This window comes from Pseudopodoces humilis, chromosome 9, assembly GCF_049639895.1.
Source record: "Pseudopodoces humilis isolate 2021_Gansu_Grassland_sample_001 chromosome 9, ASM4963989v1, whole genome shotgun sequence".
Taxonomy (NCBI): Eukaryota; Metazoa; Chordata; class Aves; order Passeriformes; family Paridae; genus Pseudopodoces; species Pseudopodoces humilis.
The window spans coordinates 26,235,966-26,253,261 of NC_142208.1; the positions used below are offsets into that span (position 1 = coordinate 26,235,966).

General features: G+C 44.3%; 1 protein-coding gene across 1 annotated transcript in view; it reads right to left on the reverse strand.

Moving 5' to 3' along the window:
• Positions 1 to 6,577: 6,577 nt before the first annotated feature.
• XPNPEP1 (X-prolyl aminopeptidase 1) overlaps positions 6,578 to 17,296 on the reverse strand; it is a 31,278-nt gene continuing 20,559 nt past the window's right edge. The window contains exons 12-21 of the mRNA XM_014250113.2: positions 16,304 to 16,354; positions 15,125 to 15,183; positions 14,372 to 14,449; positions 13,795 to 13,866; positions 12,112 to 12,172; positions 11,181 to 11,250; positions 9,872 to 10,045; positions 8,937 to 9,013; positions 8,179 to 8,277; positions 6,578 to 7,136 (exon numbers count right to left, since the gene is read on the reverse strand). Of these exons, the coding sequence (XP_014105588.1) occupies positions 7,008 to 7,136; positions 8,179 to 8,277; positions 8,937 to 9,013; positions 9,872 to 10,045; positions 11,181 to 11,250; positions 12,112 to 12,172; positions 13,795 to 13,866; positions 14,372 to 14,449; positions 15,125 to 15,183; positions 16,304 to 16,354 (870 nt within the window). The 3' untranslated portion in view covers positions 6,578 to 7,007. The remainder of the gene's footprint in view (positions 7,137 to 8,178; positions 8,278 to 8,936; positions 9,014 to 9,871; positions 10,046 to 11,180; positions 11,251 to 12,111; positions 12,173 to 13,794; positions 13,867 to 14,371; positions 14,450 to 15,124; positions 15,184 to 16,303; positions 16,355 to 17,296) is intronic.

Consider the following 17,296-nt stretch of genomic DNA (forward strand, 5'->3'; position numbering starts at 1 on the left):
CTTGGATGTCTCAGCTCATACTCATCTTTCTCAGAAGCAGCACTATCACTCCAGCAGTTTTTCAGCAAAATGTTTTACTTCGGGGGATTTTTTTTATGCTTTTGTGTTTCATATCTGAAAAGTTCAAGTTCTTCAAAATTCAGCCCACACAGGAGTTTAGGGCCAGGTTTCATCAGGTTTATGTCAAAAAATATTTTAACGCTGTTTCAAAAAATGTATTATTTGTTTCAACAAATAATAAATGGAAATACTCTAACTAATATTTTTCCTATTGTTTTGAAAACTAATCCAATCTTTTCAGTTTAGTTAGAATAGTCAGTATTTACAAATAATCTTCATAATAATAAAAATTAAAATACTTGATGGTTGTGACTCTTTCAGCTCAATAATTTTTCCATGTTTTTTGTAAGCAATTTTTTTCACAACCTTATCATCTCATCCCAAAATGGAATAGACCTACAAAATATTTTCAAAAAGCAGAAAAAAAGAAAGATGTTCTGTTTGTTCCATGTTTTGACCAATTCTGAAATTGCTGCAGTGTTGAATTCCCATGGGCATTCAGGCCCCTGAAGGGAGAAGGGGAATGCTAATTTCATGGTTGGCTTTACTTAATGAAATAAAAATATTCTTGCCCAAATAATATTGTGCAAATAAGGCAGAATTCTTCCCAGACCCTGCCCTGATCAAGCTGCAGTCAGAAACATGTGATCTGATTATCCTCATTTGAGCAAACTGACTGTCAGGCTTTGTGCCCCAGCAGGAAGATAGGCTGCTAACAAGTCAGGTATTTACGGCACAGATGTCAACAATTTGGAGTATTTAATCACAGCACACTTCAATTTGTCCTCAGCTCAGACAAACGAGCTGCCTGTGCCAAGGGTGTGTATGGAACTGGTCTGGGTCTATCTAATATCATTACATATATCCTTGGTTTTGTACAAAAAAAGAAATAATCTCTAACCAACAAGTGCTGGATTAGCCCATCCCCAGCCCAGGCTATCTCCTGTGTATCCACAGAGGCTGAGCTCTGTGTGGGCTTAAAAAAGCCCAGGGTGGGGATGAGGAAGATTTGCTTTTTCTAATGGCATAGCATACATTTTGCTTGCAAAAGGCCTCTCAGATACAAAATTTCACAAATATTATGAAAAGGTCTTTTCTGAGTGCCCAGAGACAGTGCACAAGCTAATGCTGTAGCACTGAGATGATAAAAGCACACCCTGAAGGAATGAATAATTGAAGCCCAGCCCTAAATATTAATAGAATACAAGGAGAAGAGGACACATTCCTCAACTTTGCACTTACTGAGCTGCCTGTTTGGATTTGAAGCACAGATATTCTCACAACTACTCTAAGCTCCTTAAATCCCCTCCTGGAAGACCATGGTGCTCCAAACTGATGCTGCCTTTGTCTGGAACTCCCCAGCTCATTTTGTATTCAGACCCCAAGAGGAAGGTGGCAGTGTTTATTGGAAGATGTGTTCCAGAAGCAGGTGGAAGCAAAGAGCACTGTCTGTTCCCACAGAGGGGAGAGCAGCATTTGTGCAGGAAAGAGGATGCACAGAGGGACAACGTGCAGTGGGTGGGGACTTCCACCAGCTCCAGAGATGCCCAGCCAGGGAAGCCTGACATGATGCTGGAGTGATACCAAAGGCACACAGAAGGCACTCTCCAGCTGGGTAATGTTCTGTTTTGGGAGATGCTTACAACGTGCTGGCCCCAGCCTGGTTTCTAAGCAGGATCAGCCCAACGCAGGTTTGTGCATGGCAGTCACAGGCCCTGAGTGCTGCAAGAAAGGGCTCACAGCCAAGCACTCACATGGGAGGCCACCCACCTTCAGGTTCTGTGGGCAAACCCTGCCCTGACACCAGGCACCAGAGCGAGCTATCCATCAGCAGGGACATGAAAAATGGACAGAAATGGATTTTTTTTAATTCAAATGCCATCTGAGCATGGAGGTAGCTGTGCACATGGTGTCTCATGGGAGCAGGGCAACACTGTTCTTCAGCAGCCCATGGCAGTGGGCAGCCCTGATGAACCAATTCTCCTGCAACCTTCACAAGCCCTCAGGCCAGTAAAATACAAGCAATTTAAATTAAAATTTAAAAAACTGCATTTCTCTCTGTCTGTTGATATATCTTAGGCTGATGTCTGCTGGCACTGAAATAGCCTTAAGTACCTTCTGGCTGTAAATCAGAGCCATCTTAGGCATCAGAGCAGCCACACTTTCTGACCACTTCACACAAGACTGGAGGGGGAAATCCCATCCCTGTGGCTTAAATCAGGGGGAAACCTCTGAAAAGTGTGACACAGTGATGGGATAGCCAGGGAGCAGGCAGGATAACTTGGCACACCCAGATGTGCAGTTTGGATGTGCCAAACCAGCACGCCCCAGTGTCAGTGAGGAGCTGCCCCAAGGCTGCCAGCCCCCTCCTCCTCCTGCAGCAACTCAGAGGAACCCTAAGAAACAGGAGGGGTTTTATGGGGTCAGACAGCATTACAGCCCTGCTTCTTTTCCATGTGAATCCCCATCAGACACACATCACTGCTGCCTCGTGGAAGCAAACACATCCATGGGCATCCGCCACTTCCCAAATTTAGAACAATTTTTAACAAGCTGGAAGCAACAAAATAAACAACACTTGATCTGCAAGCTCCCGGCTCTTGACAGCGTCCCTAGAGTTGGTGGAAAGCTGAGGAGATAGCTCCTTGCTTTAATTGGTACATTAAAATTCTTCCAGGCCACTACACAACTGTTAATAGGCAACTTAATTAAGCACTAACACAGTTCATATTTCTGCCCTCCAGAGGCTCTTGTTTAATTTTTTTTTCTTATTACATCCAAAGCCATGGGGAGTTTTGTCCTAATCATGTAAAACAAGCTGAGGGCAGTGACACCATGCAAGTTATTTAACTCCTGATCTCCAGACACTGTTGCCAGATGTCCAGGCCTGCAGTTCCTTCTCCAAAAACAAGCCAGAGGACTCCAGGAAAAAGGTGTGAATTGCTACAAGTCAACAAAAACAAATGTCAACAGTCCTCAGCACCAGCAGCCAAGTCTTCCCACTGCGTGCCAGAAGGAGATGGTGCTGGGCAAAGACAGGTCCTCTGCAGGCAGCAAGTGACAACAAGCAGGTGGGGGTTTTATCCATTGCCTGAATGACCACAGAGCCTTATTCAGCATACCACAGGTATCTTCCAAAATGCTCCATGCTGTCCTCTGCCTCACACCACCCAAAGGAGACTCCTGAGGAAGAGAGGCGGCAAAGGAAAGAGACAGCATCTCTGGATCCCAGCTCAGGAGAGCTCCCACCACCTGGCTCTCACTGTCAGCTGCTGAAGGAAGCACAAGAAAAAGCACCAATGCCCCACACCCCAGCCCTTCAGTGTTTCTGGGAAACTATTTCCCTGTGTGCAGCCTGCACATCAGGCTGGTTTGATGGATTTGCTGAGGAGGCCCTCAGCAACTGTGTTCTTGAAAGTTTTCTTCTTTCTAATGCTGGGCTGGGGTAAATCAAAACTTTCTCTAACAGGCATTGTGGGAAGTGACCAGTTTAATAGTCATGCAAACAACAGTGGGGTTTCTATTATAGGTGAGTTATGAACCATTTAAGTTAAAAAACAACTAAATTTTATTGCTACCAAGCACACTTAAGGTAATACACAGATTGAGGAAGGGGTGACTGGAGAAGCCAAGCAATCACCTGGCCTATGGAGGGAAGGAGAAGGGGAAGGTGATGAATGAATATTAATCCCTCTGCTCAAGGAGAAATGGTTTATTTGCCTCAAAAGCCTTGTACACCAACAGGCACACTGCCAATGCATGCATCATGATTCGTGATGGAGCTGTGAAGCTCAGGTGGCTTCTCTTTCACAGGAAAATAAGGTCTGTCTCCTGTTGTAACATTTTTAGTGCAAGGGAACAAAGAATTCAAGAGCCCCAAAACACAGCAATAGTGTAGTTGGAGATTTCTAGCACAATCATTAACAAACAGCTGGGAAGGGGACAGAGAGGGAAGTGACATAAAGCAGCGTGGCCACATGGACCTTGAGTATGGCTTGAATTTGCTGAAGTCGTGTCCCAAGGGTAGAAAGAGGATCACACAGTGGTGGTGAGGTACAACCACCAAGCTCCTGGGTTGGTGCAGGGATAGGACTGGATGGGCTTAAGCAGCCCTGTAAGAGATGCTATCTCAGCACAGAAATGTGCTTTGCAGCATGATCTAAAGCTGCAAGATGCCCACTAGGTTAAAAGTACTGCAAAACAAAATGATTTCAAAATAGACCATTACGTATGTTGTTATTGAAAATGCCCCTTCCTTCCTCCCTTCCTGCTTTCCCACAAAAACAAGCCTCCATGGATTTTTTTTTTTCAGAATTAAATATTTTTTTTCACTTGAAGAACATAATTTTGTGGCTGCTCCTGTGGATGGTTCATACAAAAATAAAACCTAAACCTGCCATTGATTCTCATTCAACTTTTTCCTTCCACCAGAAGAGGGGAAGGGAGAGACCACTCAGGGAAAGCAGGCACTAATGGAATAAATCAAAACCTGAAAAAAGGGGGGAAAAAAAAGAATCCAAGTTTCATTTCCATTTGAAAATTAAAGCTTAGACAGGACAAGATCCAAAACATAGTTGTGTTTTCAAAGAGTGAATAGGGAGACAGATAAATGCCTCAGTTAGGAATGTGTCAGCAGCCCTGCCCTAGGAAACATCGCGTCCCCCTGCTGAGGTGCCAAAGCTGAGAAATGGGCAAAGGTCTCCAAACTGTGACCAAGAGCTGGTGCCAGATTCCCTGCAAGGAAAGCCCACAGGGTTGTGTGGTGTGGAGGGTGAGCTGGGAAGTGAATGGTGGGAGGGATCTGTTGACACTCCCAGGACTGGTGCCTAGAGGAGAAGTATGGGTTGCCCCACCTCTGGTCCTGCGCAGTGGAGAAGACTTTGGGATGGGAATGAGCCATGAATTTCTGTGATCTGTATGGGAATGGTCCCAGGGCATGTGGCTGTAAGGAGGGTACTGAGGTGAGTAAGGTCTAATAAGGTCTAAAAGGTCAAATAAGGCTATTCAATCCTAGAAAATTGCTTTTGGTATTGTGCTTCCCCTTCACACCTAAGTGTCCAAGCCAGCCTCACTGGCTTTAGGCTACAGGGACAAAAGCGTCTCTGGCTTCTGTGTTTCTCTGCTTTGCACAAATCCTCCTCATCCGCCTTCCTGCGGGAAACACCCACCCTTTCATTTTCCAGGCTGGGTCTTTGCCAGGAGATCCGGGATGCTGAATCACCTTGGGAACACTTGGGAGAGCAGTGCAGTCCCCCCACAGGCCTGCAGCGAGCAGCAGAGCCTGCTCGAGCTGCCAGCACTGCCCTGCAGAGCAGCTGCCTACCTTCAGCTCCACAGCGCTGGGCTGCCAGTCTCCCGAGCTCAGCCTCACTGAACACACCTGGATTTTCCTGGGAAAGACCCACCTTGTCACAGCACAGCCTGACTAGAGATGCCCCGCTTGTCCTTTGATCCTGTACCCACAGGGACAACAGGCTCCTTCGGCAGAAAGGTTTTGCCCATTCTGTTTTAAGTGACAGCACATACTCATGAGACACTTGGGAGTGCTTGAGGTGGGAGCTGGGTTTCTGCAAACACAGCTGAGCTGAAAGCTGATGCTTCCAGCGGATGGTGGCAAACCATTTGAATATTTAAATACATGTACCTGTGTCTGCAGTGGCTGGGGGTGACAATGACCTTTTAAAGCACTTAGTGCACTTCTGTTTTATCACCTCCTTGGAAAAAACAGCTAGGAGGCCAGGAAATTTGTTCCTCTTCCTAGTCCTTTTTCATTTGACTGCATGATACTGCCTCTGAATTTTCCTTCTGGTTTGAGACAAATAGTTATTTAATGCCATTTAACAGAGATTAGTATTTCCCTTAGAAAGTCTGCAGGGGGAGGGAAGAGGGAAAGAAAACTACGTGTACACAAACATTTCCATTTGCTCAGGAAGTTTCTCTGAAATACCAGGAATTTGATTTGCTCCTTTAACATCTGATACCGAAGTTGTTTCCATCAGCCGCCTGCAGCTCAAGCGGCAGTGCCCGAGGAAAGCGCTCTGCTGCACTACCCCGCTCGGCCACCAGGTGTCCCTGCGCCCTGCCCGGCCGCGCTGACCCTGCCCGGAGCGTCCTTTGTCCATTGTGGGCATATTTATTTATTTTAACTTACTAATTGCTTTGTGTCCAGGAAGAGCTGCAATTCCATGATACTGTCCACGCATCCTGCACTGCCATGGGCTACACAAGCACTCAGTAAGACATAACAATAGACAGAAGTACTGGCCCTGGCGCTCTGTGCACACAAACCTCTGTCGAGTGTCTCCATATCCTTCCAGGACCTGTCACAAATAAGAACTGACTGCTCCTGCCAGCTCTCTCCGTAACCTCTGCCTGCCAGCGCCTGGCACCAGGCAGTTCTAAACATATTTGTCTCCTGTCTAAGTTAGATGCACTCATAAGGGTGGAAAGATGAGGTTCTCCTGTCCTTCTTCAAGCTGCCAAACCCAACACATCACTGACTGCAAGAGAAGACAGATGGAGCAAGCAGCGGATTGGAATCTTTTATTCAGTAATCAGTCCTGCTGTGTGGGTAACATCTTAGCAACTGGAACCCAAGTATGCAAAAATACTGAGTTTTCACAGTGAAAAACCAGACAGTATAAAATATTCCAGTATTGCCTCTTAGAACCATTATTGAAATAAGACCCCTGTTTCAAAGGCAACGTGCTTATTTATTTTGTTTGTTTTCTATGCTCAACCCCTCCCCCCAAAACACTTACTCAGACAGTAACCCTCCTCAGCCCCACATGACCCAGACATGTTGTGGGGCAAGAAACACTACATGAAATCCCTTCCTGATTTCCAAATGCTTATTGAAAAACGTCCTCCCAGTGGCGCCGAGCTCCAGGAAGACGCAGGTGATCGGAACACGGAGCTGTCGTGATGCTCTACAGCCAGTGGTGGTGCTACTGAACTCGGGCCAGAGGCTCCGTCTCCCGGAGGAGCCACCGAAGAGCTTCGTGCCGGCCTTGCCTCTCCAGCTCTGCTCCAACCACTTCCCTGCACTTCTGATGGTACTCATTCACCCAGTTACACTGGAGAAAGGGAGGGGTAGGACATTCAGCATGAACACAGAAGAGAGTGTGTGACCTTACAAGTTATGTACAGCCAAAAACATTTGTAGGCCCTCGTGCTCTCTGGGTCTGAGCTGTTAGGCTGGGATGGAATCCTGTCCTGAAGAGACAGATCTCTATTCTATGGAAGTAACTTGTAAATTTGATGAGGGTAGGAACTGAAGAAATTCATCCTGGGTTTTCAGAGAAGCCAAGGGTCAATTCAGCTGACAAGTAAAGTCTCTGCAAATCAGTGCCTCCAGCAAGTCTGAATAGCTACCTTGGCACAGTTTAATACATAGCTCTGCAAAATTGTAACTGGACAATGCACTCCTGAGGCACAATCTGCCCTATTGATCTGAACAGGCAACCCTAGGGCAGATCTTGGTGCCCTTCACAACCCTATTCAGCAAATGGAAATGTGAAACAGCGTTATCATTCAAAAAGGAGGATGTGCTGAGGTAAAATAAGAAGTATGGTAGAAAAACAGGATGAAATATGCCATGGAGAACGTAGTGGGAAACAAACAGAAGCTTAGAGTATGAAGCTGTTCAGGAAATAAATGCTGCTGAGCAGGTATCAGAGAAGTCTGCTCAGAGTTCATATGTACTGAGCATGGAGTGTGCCTGAATGGGCCTGGTCACAAGCAGATGCAGAAAGCAAGACAGGACAGTCATTACTATAGTCCTTGGGGAGATAGCATGGCAAGACAGACATTTGCCAGAAGCAACTTAAGGCAGGAGTAGGAATAGAGATGATAGCTGCAAGTATCATATCAAGCGAACTACCAAAACATAATTGGCGAGATCCTGTCTTCATTATATAACATAGATAGGAAGGACATCTGAAAAGCTTGTTTAGTCCAGCCTCTCACTTCAAAATGGGTCAAGCTTAAAAATAAGTCTGAGTGCTCAGGAATGCTCTCTGGATCTATGAAAAGGAACAAAGGCCAGTGGTTCCTGCAAACAGAAGAGAATAATCCGGTTCTAGTGCAAAGATGGCAATGCAATCCCGCTTTACTTACCTCCTTTTCTGTCAGCAAATTAACATCAATCATTTTTGTCTGGATTGGAACCAGAGTTAAGGGTTCAAAGGTCAGGCTCCCTCTGTTTTTGAAATTGTACTGCAGCAGAAAGACAAACGGATTGCACAATTTCAGAAATAGCTCCACCCAGATCACACTTACTCCTTGGTTGTGTCATCACTACAGAACAACCAAGGTAACATTCAGATGAGCAACTTATGGTAGAATTTTTCTTACAGCTCAAGCAAAGAATCCTGATATAAACCTTAGTTACTTCTTTCAATGGTCACTTTCTAAAGGTCAGAATTGTACAGGATTTCAGCTTGATGACTATATGATCATTTTCAGTCTGGCATTTCTAAAAGCCTAACCCAGCCAGACTGGCAACTATAATGTCAAAATCTGTCTGTTTCTGCTGCCACTGAGGGCTCCCTACCAGAGAGGAAAATCCCAACTTGAGATCAACCAGTTCTACATCAATGACTCCAAGGGGCTGAATAAAGTTGCTTCAACACACAGATAGAAAACAATTTAAAACAACTCTCAGACACACATTTCAACCCATGGAAACTCTGCAGAAGCAAAACTGTCTTCTGTGCTCCCATTAGAACCAGTGCTCATCAATAAGGGGTTTTGGAAACCAGAAATCTTGGGTAGGATTTAACTGTCTGCAGCATGGTCCCACCTCAAGTTCCAGTACTTCAAGTTTTATAACCAGCAAGTCATGGAGAAAGGTGCATCTTGAGCAGGTCATTCACCTTGGTTTCGGCAGGGATCACAAGGACAACATTTTCTATTCGGATCCCAAAGGACCCATCTTCATAATAGCCAGGCTCTGCAGAAACAGACAGTAATTAACTAAGCCACATTGCTGCACTCTGCAAGTACTTATTCCCTATGGCCAAACTTCCCCTCTATGTCTTTAGTCCACTGAAGTCACTAAGCAATCTTGACATCAGGCAACCACAGAGGCAAACAAATTTCTGACACTACAAAATCTGCACAGAAGCCCCGAGCAAGGTGACAGCAGAAGTTCTCAAAGAGAGAAGAAACAAGACAGACAGCCCTCAAGCTTCAGAATCTCCTTGGAATTCAAGAGAGACCACAGAATACTTGTGTTCAAATACCAGAAACCCTGAAAATATTAATGTCTTCATGAAAGGCAGGTGGTTAACCCCTTCCTCAAAACACTCTCTTAGAGACTGTTATCCTGACTTCCTGAGAGGACTTTGCAGCCCTGAAGGAATGTTAGTCTCTCTGCAAACCCCAGCAGGCTGTTAATTTACTACTGGAAGAATAAGGCATGCAAAGATTTAACAGCTGCCTCAAATAGCCCATAGCAAAGACAGGATTAGCTCCTGAAAGCTTGGTGTCCACCTTGTACTGCAGCCAGCTCTTCCACAGTGTGCCAGAGCCAGCTGGTCAACACAGTTTTTCTGAGACCTGTGCTGTAGAGAGCAGGAAGCAGTCCTGCAGCACCCCACTGCAAAGGTGCATTGTGGAAGGTGAAAAGCTAATGTGAGGGTCTTTATCTAGAGAGCTTAAATGATAACTAAAACAGCAAGCTGGGGAGGCAGGCCCAGAGCTTTTGATCCAGCCTTTCCTTTACATCACTGTCACATTTATTCCCTCTGCATCTAAAAGAGTTTGGTCCCTTCCCAGTGACCAGAGAGAAATCACCAGTGGTAAATACCATCAGAGACAATCATGCCAGCCTCCAAGGGCTCGTCTGCAAAGGTTTTGTAGCTAATGCCGCAAGGACCCTCGTGTACATTTAGGAAAGAGCCAACTCCATGTCCTGTCCCGTGCAGGTAATCCAAGCCACAGTCCCACAAGGCAGAGCGCGCAAAGGAGTCTAGAAGATGACCTGTACACAGACAAGGAGAAAGAATTCAAACAAGTCAGGCTCCTTCAGATACACTGATAATCACACTGAAGGTTCAAGCCTGGAAAACATGCAAAAAGAAAGCTACCACCAGCCCCTCAAAAAGCCTCATCACCCACAAAGAAAGCAAGTCATTGGATGGCTAGAAGTTACAGGGCATATCTGGCAATTCTGATATTCAATCCCTTTCTCAGCTAAAAAGCCCTTCTCTCTTCCATTACAGGTCTTCAAGAGATGGTTGTAACAGAAATATTGCACTGCTGCTTATTCTACTGACATTTTCATGAAATAATCTAATGGTTAAAAGTCCCACAGAAAATTCAGTACCTGTCTTAAAAGGAGCTGCGCTTACTGAACTGAAAATAGGAGACCTGCCAATCGTATTTGGGGAACGAATCAGCCAGGCTTCTTGCCTGGAAGGCCACTCATTTCACAGTTTCAACCAGAGGGCACAGAATTTCTCTTGGCTGCATGTGAACACCAAGCCCATGTATCCAAGTTCAGATACCCTTCAATTTCAGTTTGGGTTTCTCATAGCACTGTGCAGTTGCTTCTAACTCTTGCCTACCCAAGAATGCAAACTAAGGAAATCTCTAAAAAGAGCTCGTTTTGTATAAGGTGTGACCAGGGAGAAAACAGTTCTGTAACAAATTCACCAGAGGTTGATGATATATCACAACTTTCCCTGCACAAAATAAAAACAGCTCCTTTGTGTATCATTTTCCCATGTACTTTCCCACTGATACAAGTAGTTCCACAGTAATTGGAAGAGAATTAGCCAGTCCTTTTAAGCTGGAAAGTGACCTCTCTGATAGGGCCATTAGTAAAGAACACAACCTCCAAGTACATGTGTTAGAGTGCTACTGCCTGATGAAAGTCACTATCACTCTAGAGCCAGAGCACTTCCACCAACATCCTTCACACTGTCCCCCTCAGAATTTTCAGCACTGGTTGATGCTGAGACAGAAGGCATCAGCAACCCAGAATTCAAACTCTTGTGATGGAAACAGACAGTTACATCAATATCTGCCTAATCTGCCAAGGCCTGTCAGTCATAATATTCTCAGACCACCTAACAGTTCTTCAGAGATCAAAACACTCCAACTCACCAACCCACCTTTGGTTCCATTTGGGAAGATGGCTGCACTCACAGCTATATGTCCCTTCAGGACATATGTGAAGCATTCCTGTCAAAGAAATATGTGCTGTAAGTGAAGAGGGAAAGGAAAAGTTTTGTATTCCCCAAGAAGGGAAAGAAAGGATGCATCTTGTAGCAAATTGCAGAGGATATGGAAAAACTTGGTCGTGCTCTCCTGTGGCTGGTAATGCCAAAGCAAACCTTGAGCAGAAGCAGTTTAAATCCCTCTGAAGATCCTTCTCCAGTAACTTCAGAGAGACTATCACAAACTCAGACTGCAGGATTAGCATCAGCATTCACCTGATCTACATGACTGATTTTCTTTGTGGCTGTACTGGGCATAACCTAACTGGTTAACTTCCTGGGCATACCCTACAGCATATTTTTCTCACTATGTGAACTATAATAATGAAATTAGTTTCAGCTAAGACTAATAAAAAGCTAAAGAAGCAATTTAAAAAAAACAAAATTACAGTGCTAAATTTCCAACACAGACCTTTTCAGGTAAGTCTGAGACTGATTTTTAATATTGTACACTAGGCACAATCTGACTGAAGCCTTGCACCAAACACTGAGCTTTGCACTAAATTAGATCCCCCTGGCTCCCTTATTGGACAAACCAGTAATGTTTATCCTCAGACTGCTGATTTTCTTATTTCTTAGAGGAAACATGTCATTTTGCAGATGAGAGCTGTGAATTTTAAGATAGAAAGGTGTCAATTCTTGAAAACAGTTTATATTTTGGAAGTCTGAAGTATGAGAGTCTCCTTTTTAATCCTTAGCCAAATGCTGCCACGTACTGGTAAAGTCGATAGAGAGCTTTGACTGCACAGCAATAGAGCACATTACTAATTTAAGTATCTCAAATAATAAGGGACAGCTCGCAAACCACACTGTGATCCCAACTTACCTTTTCATAGGCTGATGGTGTGCCAAAATGCATTGTCCTGGTCACATCTGTTGTACCATCTCTTCAGGGGCAAAGAAAGATGCAGGAACCAAAGGGATGGGGGAAAAAGAAAAATCAAAGTGAGTATTCACAGGAAACCCAGTTACACTGCAGCAAACCGAGCTCATAAATGGATAAAGTCATCTGCTCTGTGCTACACAAGACTGATGATGTAGTGTCTTGTATAACCACTCCTAATCTCAAAAATTCCTGAACACCATGCCCCAGATGTAGCAATAATGATTTACAATTCACACTGTTACCTTTCAACCATAAGCATCCCAAAGCTCTTCCCAAATTAGAATCTAAACTGCTCATAAAACTATGCTAATTTGAGGTTTAGCAACAGGTACATGTCCATTGAGAACAGGCCAAATTTAGCCTATTTGTATGGAAGGCGATTCATTAACAGCTTTAAAACACACTTTTGCAAAAATGACAGTTACCAGCTAAGTAAAGGGAAGTGTAAGGGGAGATACTATCCCTTTCATCCTCAGGATGTCTTCTGCTAACATTTCTATAAATCATCCTGCATGTGGATAGGGGTTAATCCAGTATGTCAGAAACTATCTCCAAGTTCCTTCTGCAAACAGCATTTTGAGCCTGCTGTCAAAAACACAATGGCTCTTGAAATAATGAGTTCCCTTTGAAATGCTCACTCCTGTCCCTGTGCTCTTCCCCAGCACACACAGGCCGTGGTCACAAAGAACTCACGGTTTAACTTCTCAGCAGGGACAAGCAAAGCATCCCTGTCACAATGCTGTGGTAAGTGCCATTGATGTCCAGCTTACATTGTATCCAAAGGGCTGCTTTTCATAGTGGCACTAAGGAAATTGTTAATTAGTCCATCAGAGGGGTGGAAAAAAGATCTCCTTGTAAAAATCTTATCAAAGGATGTCTGTATGGTTCTTTTTCAAAGCTCTTCCTGACTGACATAACAAAAAGGCATAGCTTTAAAGACAAAGCTCATCTCAAAGGAGCAGCCAGGCTTGTCCTGCGTCTTCCTGAACAAGCCACTTCTCATCTATTTACACTGGTTAAAAACATCAGTTCTTTTATTTTCCATGGAGTCGAGAGTTCCACAGTAAAGGAACTGAGGCCACTGAAAGGCACTGTCAAAATAGCACTGAGTGTGTTTTCAGACATGATGCCTTCCCAAAAACATACCCAAGACCCGAGTGACTACTGGGATGAGGAACCCTGACTCTGAGTCTCTCTGAAAAGGCAGAGAGCACGATGGGGCACTGCTGTCCTGCTTCTTCACACCACCTTGTTCTGACCTCAGTATCAGTCTACCCACAGGGCAGATCCTGTCAGGGTAGGTGAGGTGCCTCACCCAGCTGTGCAGGCTGCTGAGTAGGCAGCCCAAGGCTAAGCCAGGGCAGTCAGGCCTGCTCCTGTTCCTGCAACTTCATATCAAAACCACCAGCTAGACAGCTCCCAGCACACTGGGAATGGATGGCACTCAGATGGGACTGTACTTTGACATCCTGCCCCTGACCCCAGCAAGGCCTGTCAGCAGCCCTGACCTGCTGTCTACTCCAAACTCCACATTGCCTTGCTTGCCAAGGCAAATGTGAGCTGACCCTGCAGGGGTCATGGGGAAAAGAACACATGGCAGTTCAGCACCATTCATCCACTCACTTGTACTGTGCTCCTGAGTCCAGGAGGTAGATCTCATTCACCGACAGCGTTCTGTTGGTCTCAGGAACTGGCCTGTTCAGTTAAACACAAAGGTTTTTGTTCCACAGTTTTAAGATCTCCAGCCCACATCTGCAGTCCAGAAACCCTATTAAGTGAAAGCTTGGATGTGCCAGCTCTGATTTGTTGTGGCAGTGATGGAAATCCCACACATGCTGAGCCAGGGATCATACGAAGGAGAGGATTTGTATACAGCACTACAGTACAGAGCTTTGCTGCTTCCAGCAAAACCCTCAACATCTGTTTCTGGATGTATTTCGGAAGAGTTGTGGCACTTCATACTTATCCTTCCCAGACTTCCAGCCCCAAAATAGCCCTTTTCTCTGGCCCTGAGCAGATCATCATCGTAATACATGCATGCTGCCAGTAGGGAAAGATCTTTACTTAGTAAGTGTGGAGTAAAGAAAGATAGCAAGCAACATCTCCCTGGAGTACTCTGCTGTGACTCCATGATGAGGCAAGACAGCTTATTCCAACTACTTTTGCTGAAGGATGAAAGGAGAAGCTGTGTTTCTCTTACTTGTAGTGAATGATGGCTCCATTTGGACCTGTGCTTGATATGGTAGCAAAACTCAATTCAACAAAGTCTTTCTGCTGACTGAAAGAAAAGATTGTGATCACTACAGCACGACTGAGAGGAGCAAACCAAGCACCTAGGGCACCTGGAGTGCCCCATCCTCAATTCCACATCACCTCAGCCTTCCCCTTGGCCTTGAAAGCCACCTGGACAAGCAAATTAGGGTAGAAGAAATGTACAATTTGAAGCCCTCTTCTTCCAGCCATGTGGAAACCTGTTTTCCAGATCTTCTCTTTCCTTAAAAGAAAATTCACTACCCAAATCAGCCAGGAAGAGATGTGCTGAACATTTTCTACATTGTTATTTATTTTCTCAAAGGCATTAGAGGTCCTGCTGATGTACCCATGGGAGTAATTCTCAAAATAAATGGTGTTCCTTCTCTATCAGAAGAGGAAGAAATCTAGCTTTGACATACATTTCTCTGTGGTAAGGAAGCAACCATCTTGTATTTAAGTGTCCTAACCTTCAGCACTCCTCACTGCTATCTCAAAAGGAAAGTGGACAGGATCCAGTGGGCTGGGACTTGTACCTCCCACGAGACCCAACTCTTTCAAGTTTTCAAAGAAATCCATTAGTAAAGGTTTGTCCTCAGGTAAAATATATCTGCAAGTGAGATACATTTCTAAAGAATAAAATAAAAACAACAGATAAAAAATGCCACCCAGAAAACCTCTTCAGAGTAGATTTACTTTTTACCTGCGGAACTCCTCGGCTTTGTCTGCAGCAACTATTTCTGTTACTGTTCCCTTTGGAACCTGGTGGATAAGGACATGAGTTGGATTATTGCAGCAACAAGCAAAGAAAATGCTGTATGGGTCTTGTCTGTGCCTTATGAAACCCTGGAAGTGGCTTCTTTCCAGGTTCTCTGTCCTCATTCCTCAGGAATGACAAACACAAACCCAGCAACACTGTGCAGGGCACTTGAGAAGAAGGAAGTGGAGGCGATCACAGCGAGACTGCTGAACCCTGACTAGGGAGCAGTTAGTGCAGTACTAACTTCACTGAGATCTGCAGAGGTAACATCTCACAAGGCAACATCTCTTCACAGTCAGGTGGCACTAAGCTTCAATAGCTCTCTTTAACAGCCCATACTGTTAGAAATTTTATCCTTTTAAATCAGGAATGAAAGCAGTTGCAGAAAAAACAAAGTGTGTTAAATTTTACTTTAGGCATTTGATAAATTCAAACCTGTGACACAACTTTCCCCGGACTGGAAAACAGGCGAAGCAGGGTAAGAGCTAGGTTACCTGAGCTAGGAACCCCTGAGGCTGACTTCTTGAGGTACTCAGACATGTAAAAAGGCACCTTCTGGAAGTCATCAAGCCTTCCCAATAAATTAAGTCAATAGACTCAGACTTGCAGTGGCATGGCTTTCTAAGTTGCTGTGGAACACGGCACTCTAGCACAGCACATCCACTGTGTACTTCTAAGTCAGTGAATACACAAGTAATTTGTTTTTATCCCATTTTCACTGCACCTCCCATTCATAAATGCCAAATTTTTTCAAACTGGCAGACAACGCTGATTATCATGAGAATAATTCCAAAGTATTGTATGAAGCTGAATATTATTTCATGATTTACACTACCAAACCAGCAAAAGACAGCATTAACACTACACTAAGCCTGCTCAGGTCATTTCTCACTTGTTCAAGCTTTGGTCTGTGTAAAATGAATGGGAGAATGTTCTCAAAAAAAAAGCCTTGGATAAAAGCATGTTTGAAATCCTTGCAAAAAACCCCAAACCACCAAACAAACCCCCAACTGTTTCCCCACTTTTAGTAAAGGCACTATAAAGCCTAATGAAAAGTTTATGGCAATGAAGAATTTTACACAGAAATAGAATCTCCAAGTTTAAAATAAAAATATACAATACCTCCTTTTCCAGCCAGTTAAAGAGCTCACACAGGGCAACAGCATCTTTAATCTATGTTAAAATAGGGACAAGAAAATGCAATTGAGAAGGAGAAAGACTTATCAAGCCTCAGTATAAACAGGTTTTGATGCAAAAGAATTCAACCTGTAAGTTTCAGAAACACAAACTAAGAGATTATCCAAGAGGTATTTTCAGGTTTTGCACCCTGTAATTAATATAAACCCTGGAAGTGTATCTGGAGAGTTAAATGAATGTTAGTAATTACTGCTGGGACGTATCTTACTGTGTGAAGTCTGGCTTTACCCCACACATCACTTTCAAGACTATTTTGCTTTAACAGACAAACCTTTATCTTGCATCTCAGATCACAGAAGGCAACCACAAGACACATCTGGTGATGTGACAGGGGAACATGTCCTTTGGGCACACGGCCACCACACAGTCTCTGTCACACAGCTTCTGGCCCTCTTGCCTTATGACGTTCATTTTTGTTCCTTTTTTATTCTACATGCCTGCAGTATGTAGGGGCAAGAAGCAGGAGATGTGTACAACAACAAGGCACAATTTTGTCCTCAGGTGGCAGGTGACAAAGTTCCTCTTCTCAGTACAACTATTTTTACTTCCCCTTAACTAACAGGGAGAGAAAAGCATTGAAATAGAAAGTACTGGTTCCCAAGAAGCTGCAGAAAATATGGGACAAGCCCAAAACTGCCAGCCCTGCTTCAACTGGCACATTTCTCTTATTGTGGAAACTACTGCTTGAAAACTAACAGGAAATAAATAAGAGAAAAGTTCAGCCCCACCGTGAACCTGTTTCACAGTCAGCTTCTTTGCTTAAAAATATGAAGCTTCCTAGGAAATCAGACTCATTTCCAGTGTCACGAAGACAAGACTAAAAGAGTGCTTTGAGGACTCTGGCTGCTTCTGAGCATCTTGGCCTGTGCTTTGCACCATGTGTCGAAGAATTTCTCTTGTGTTCTTTAGGCTGTGTTT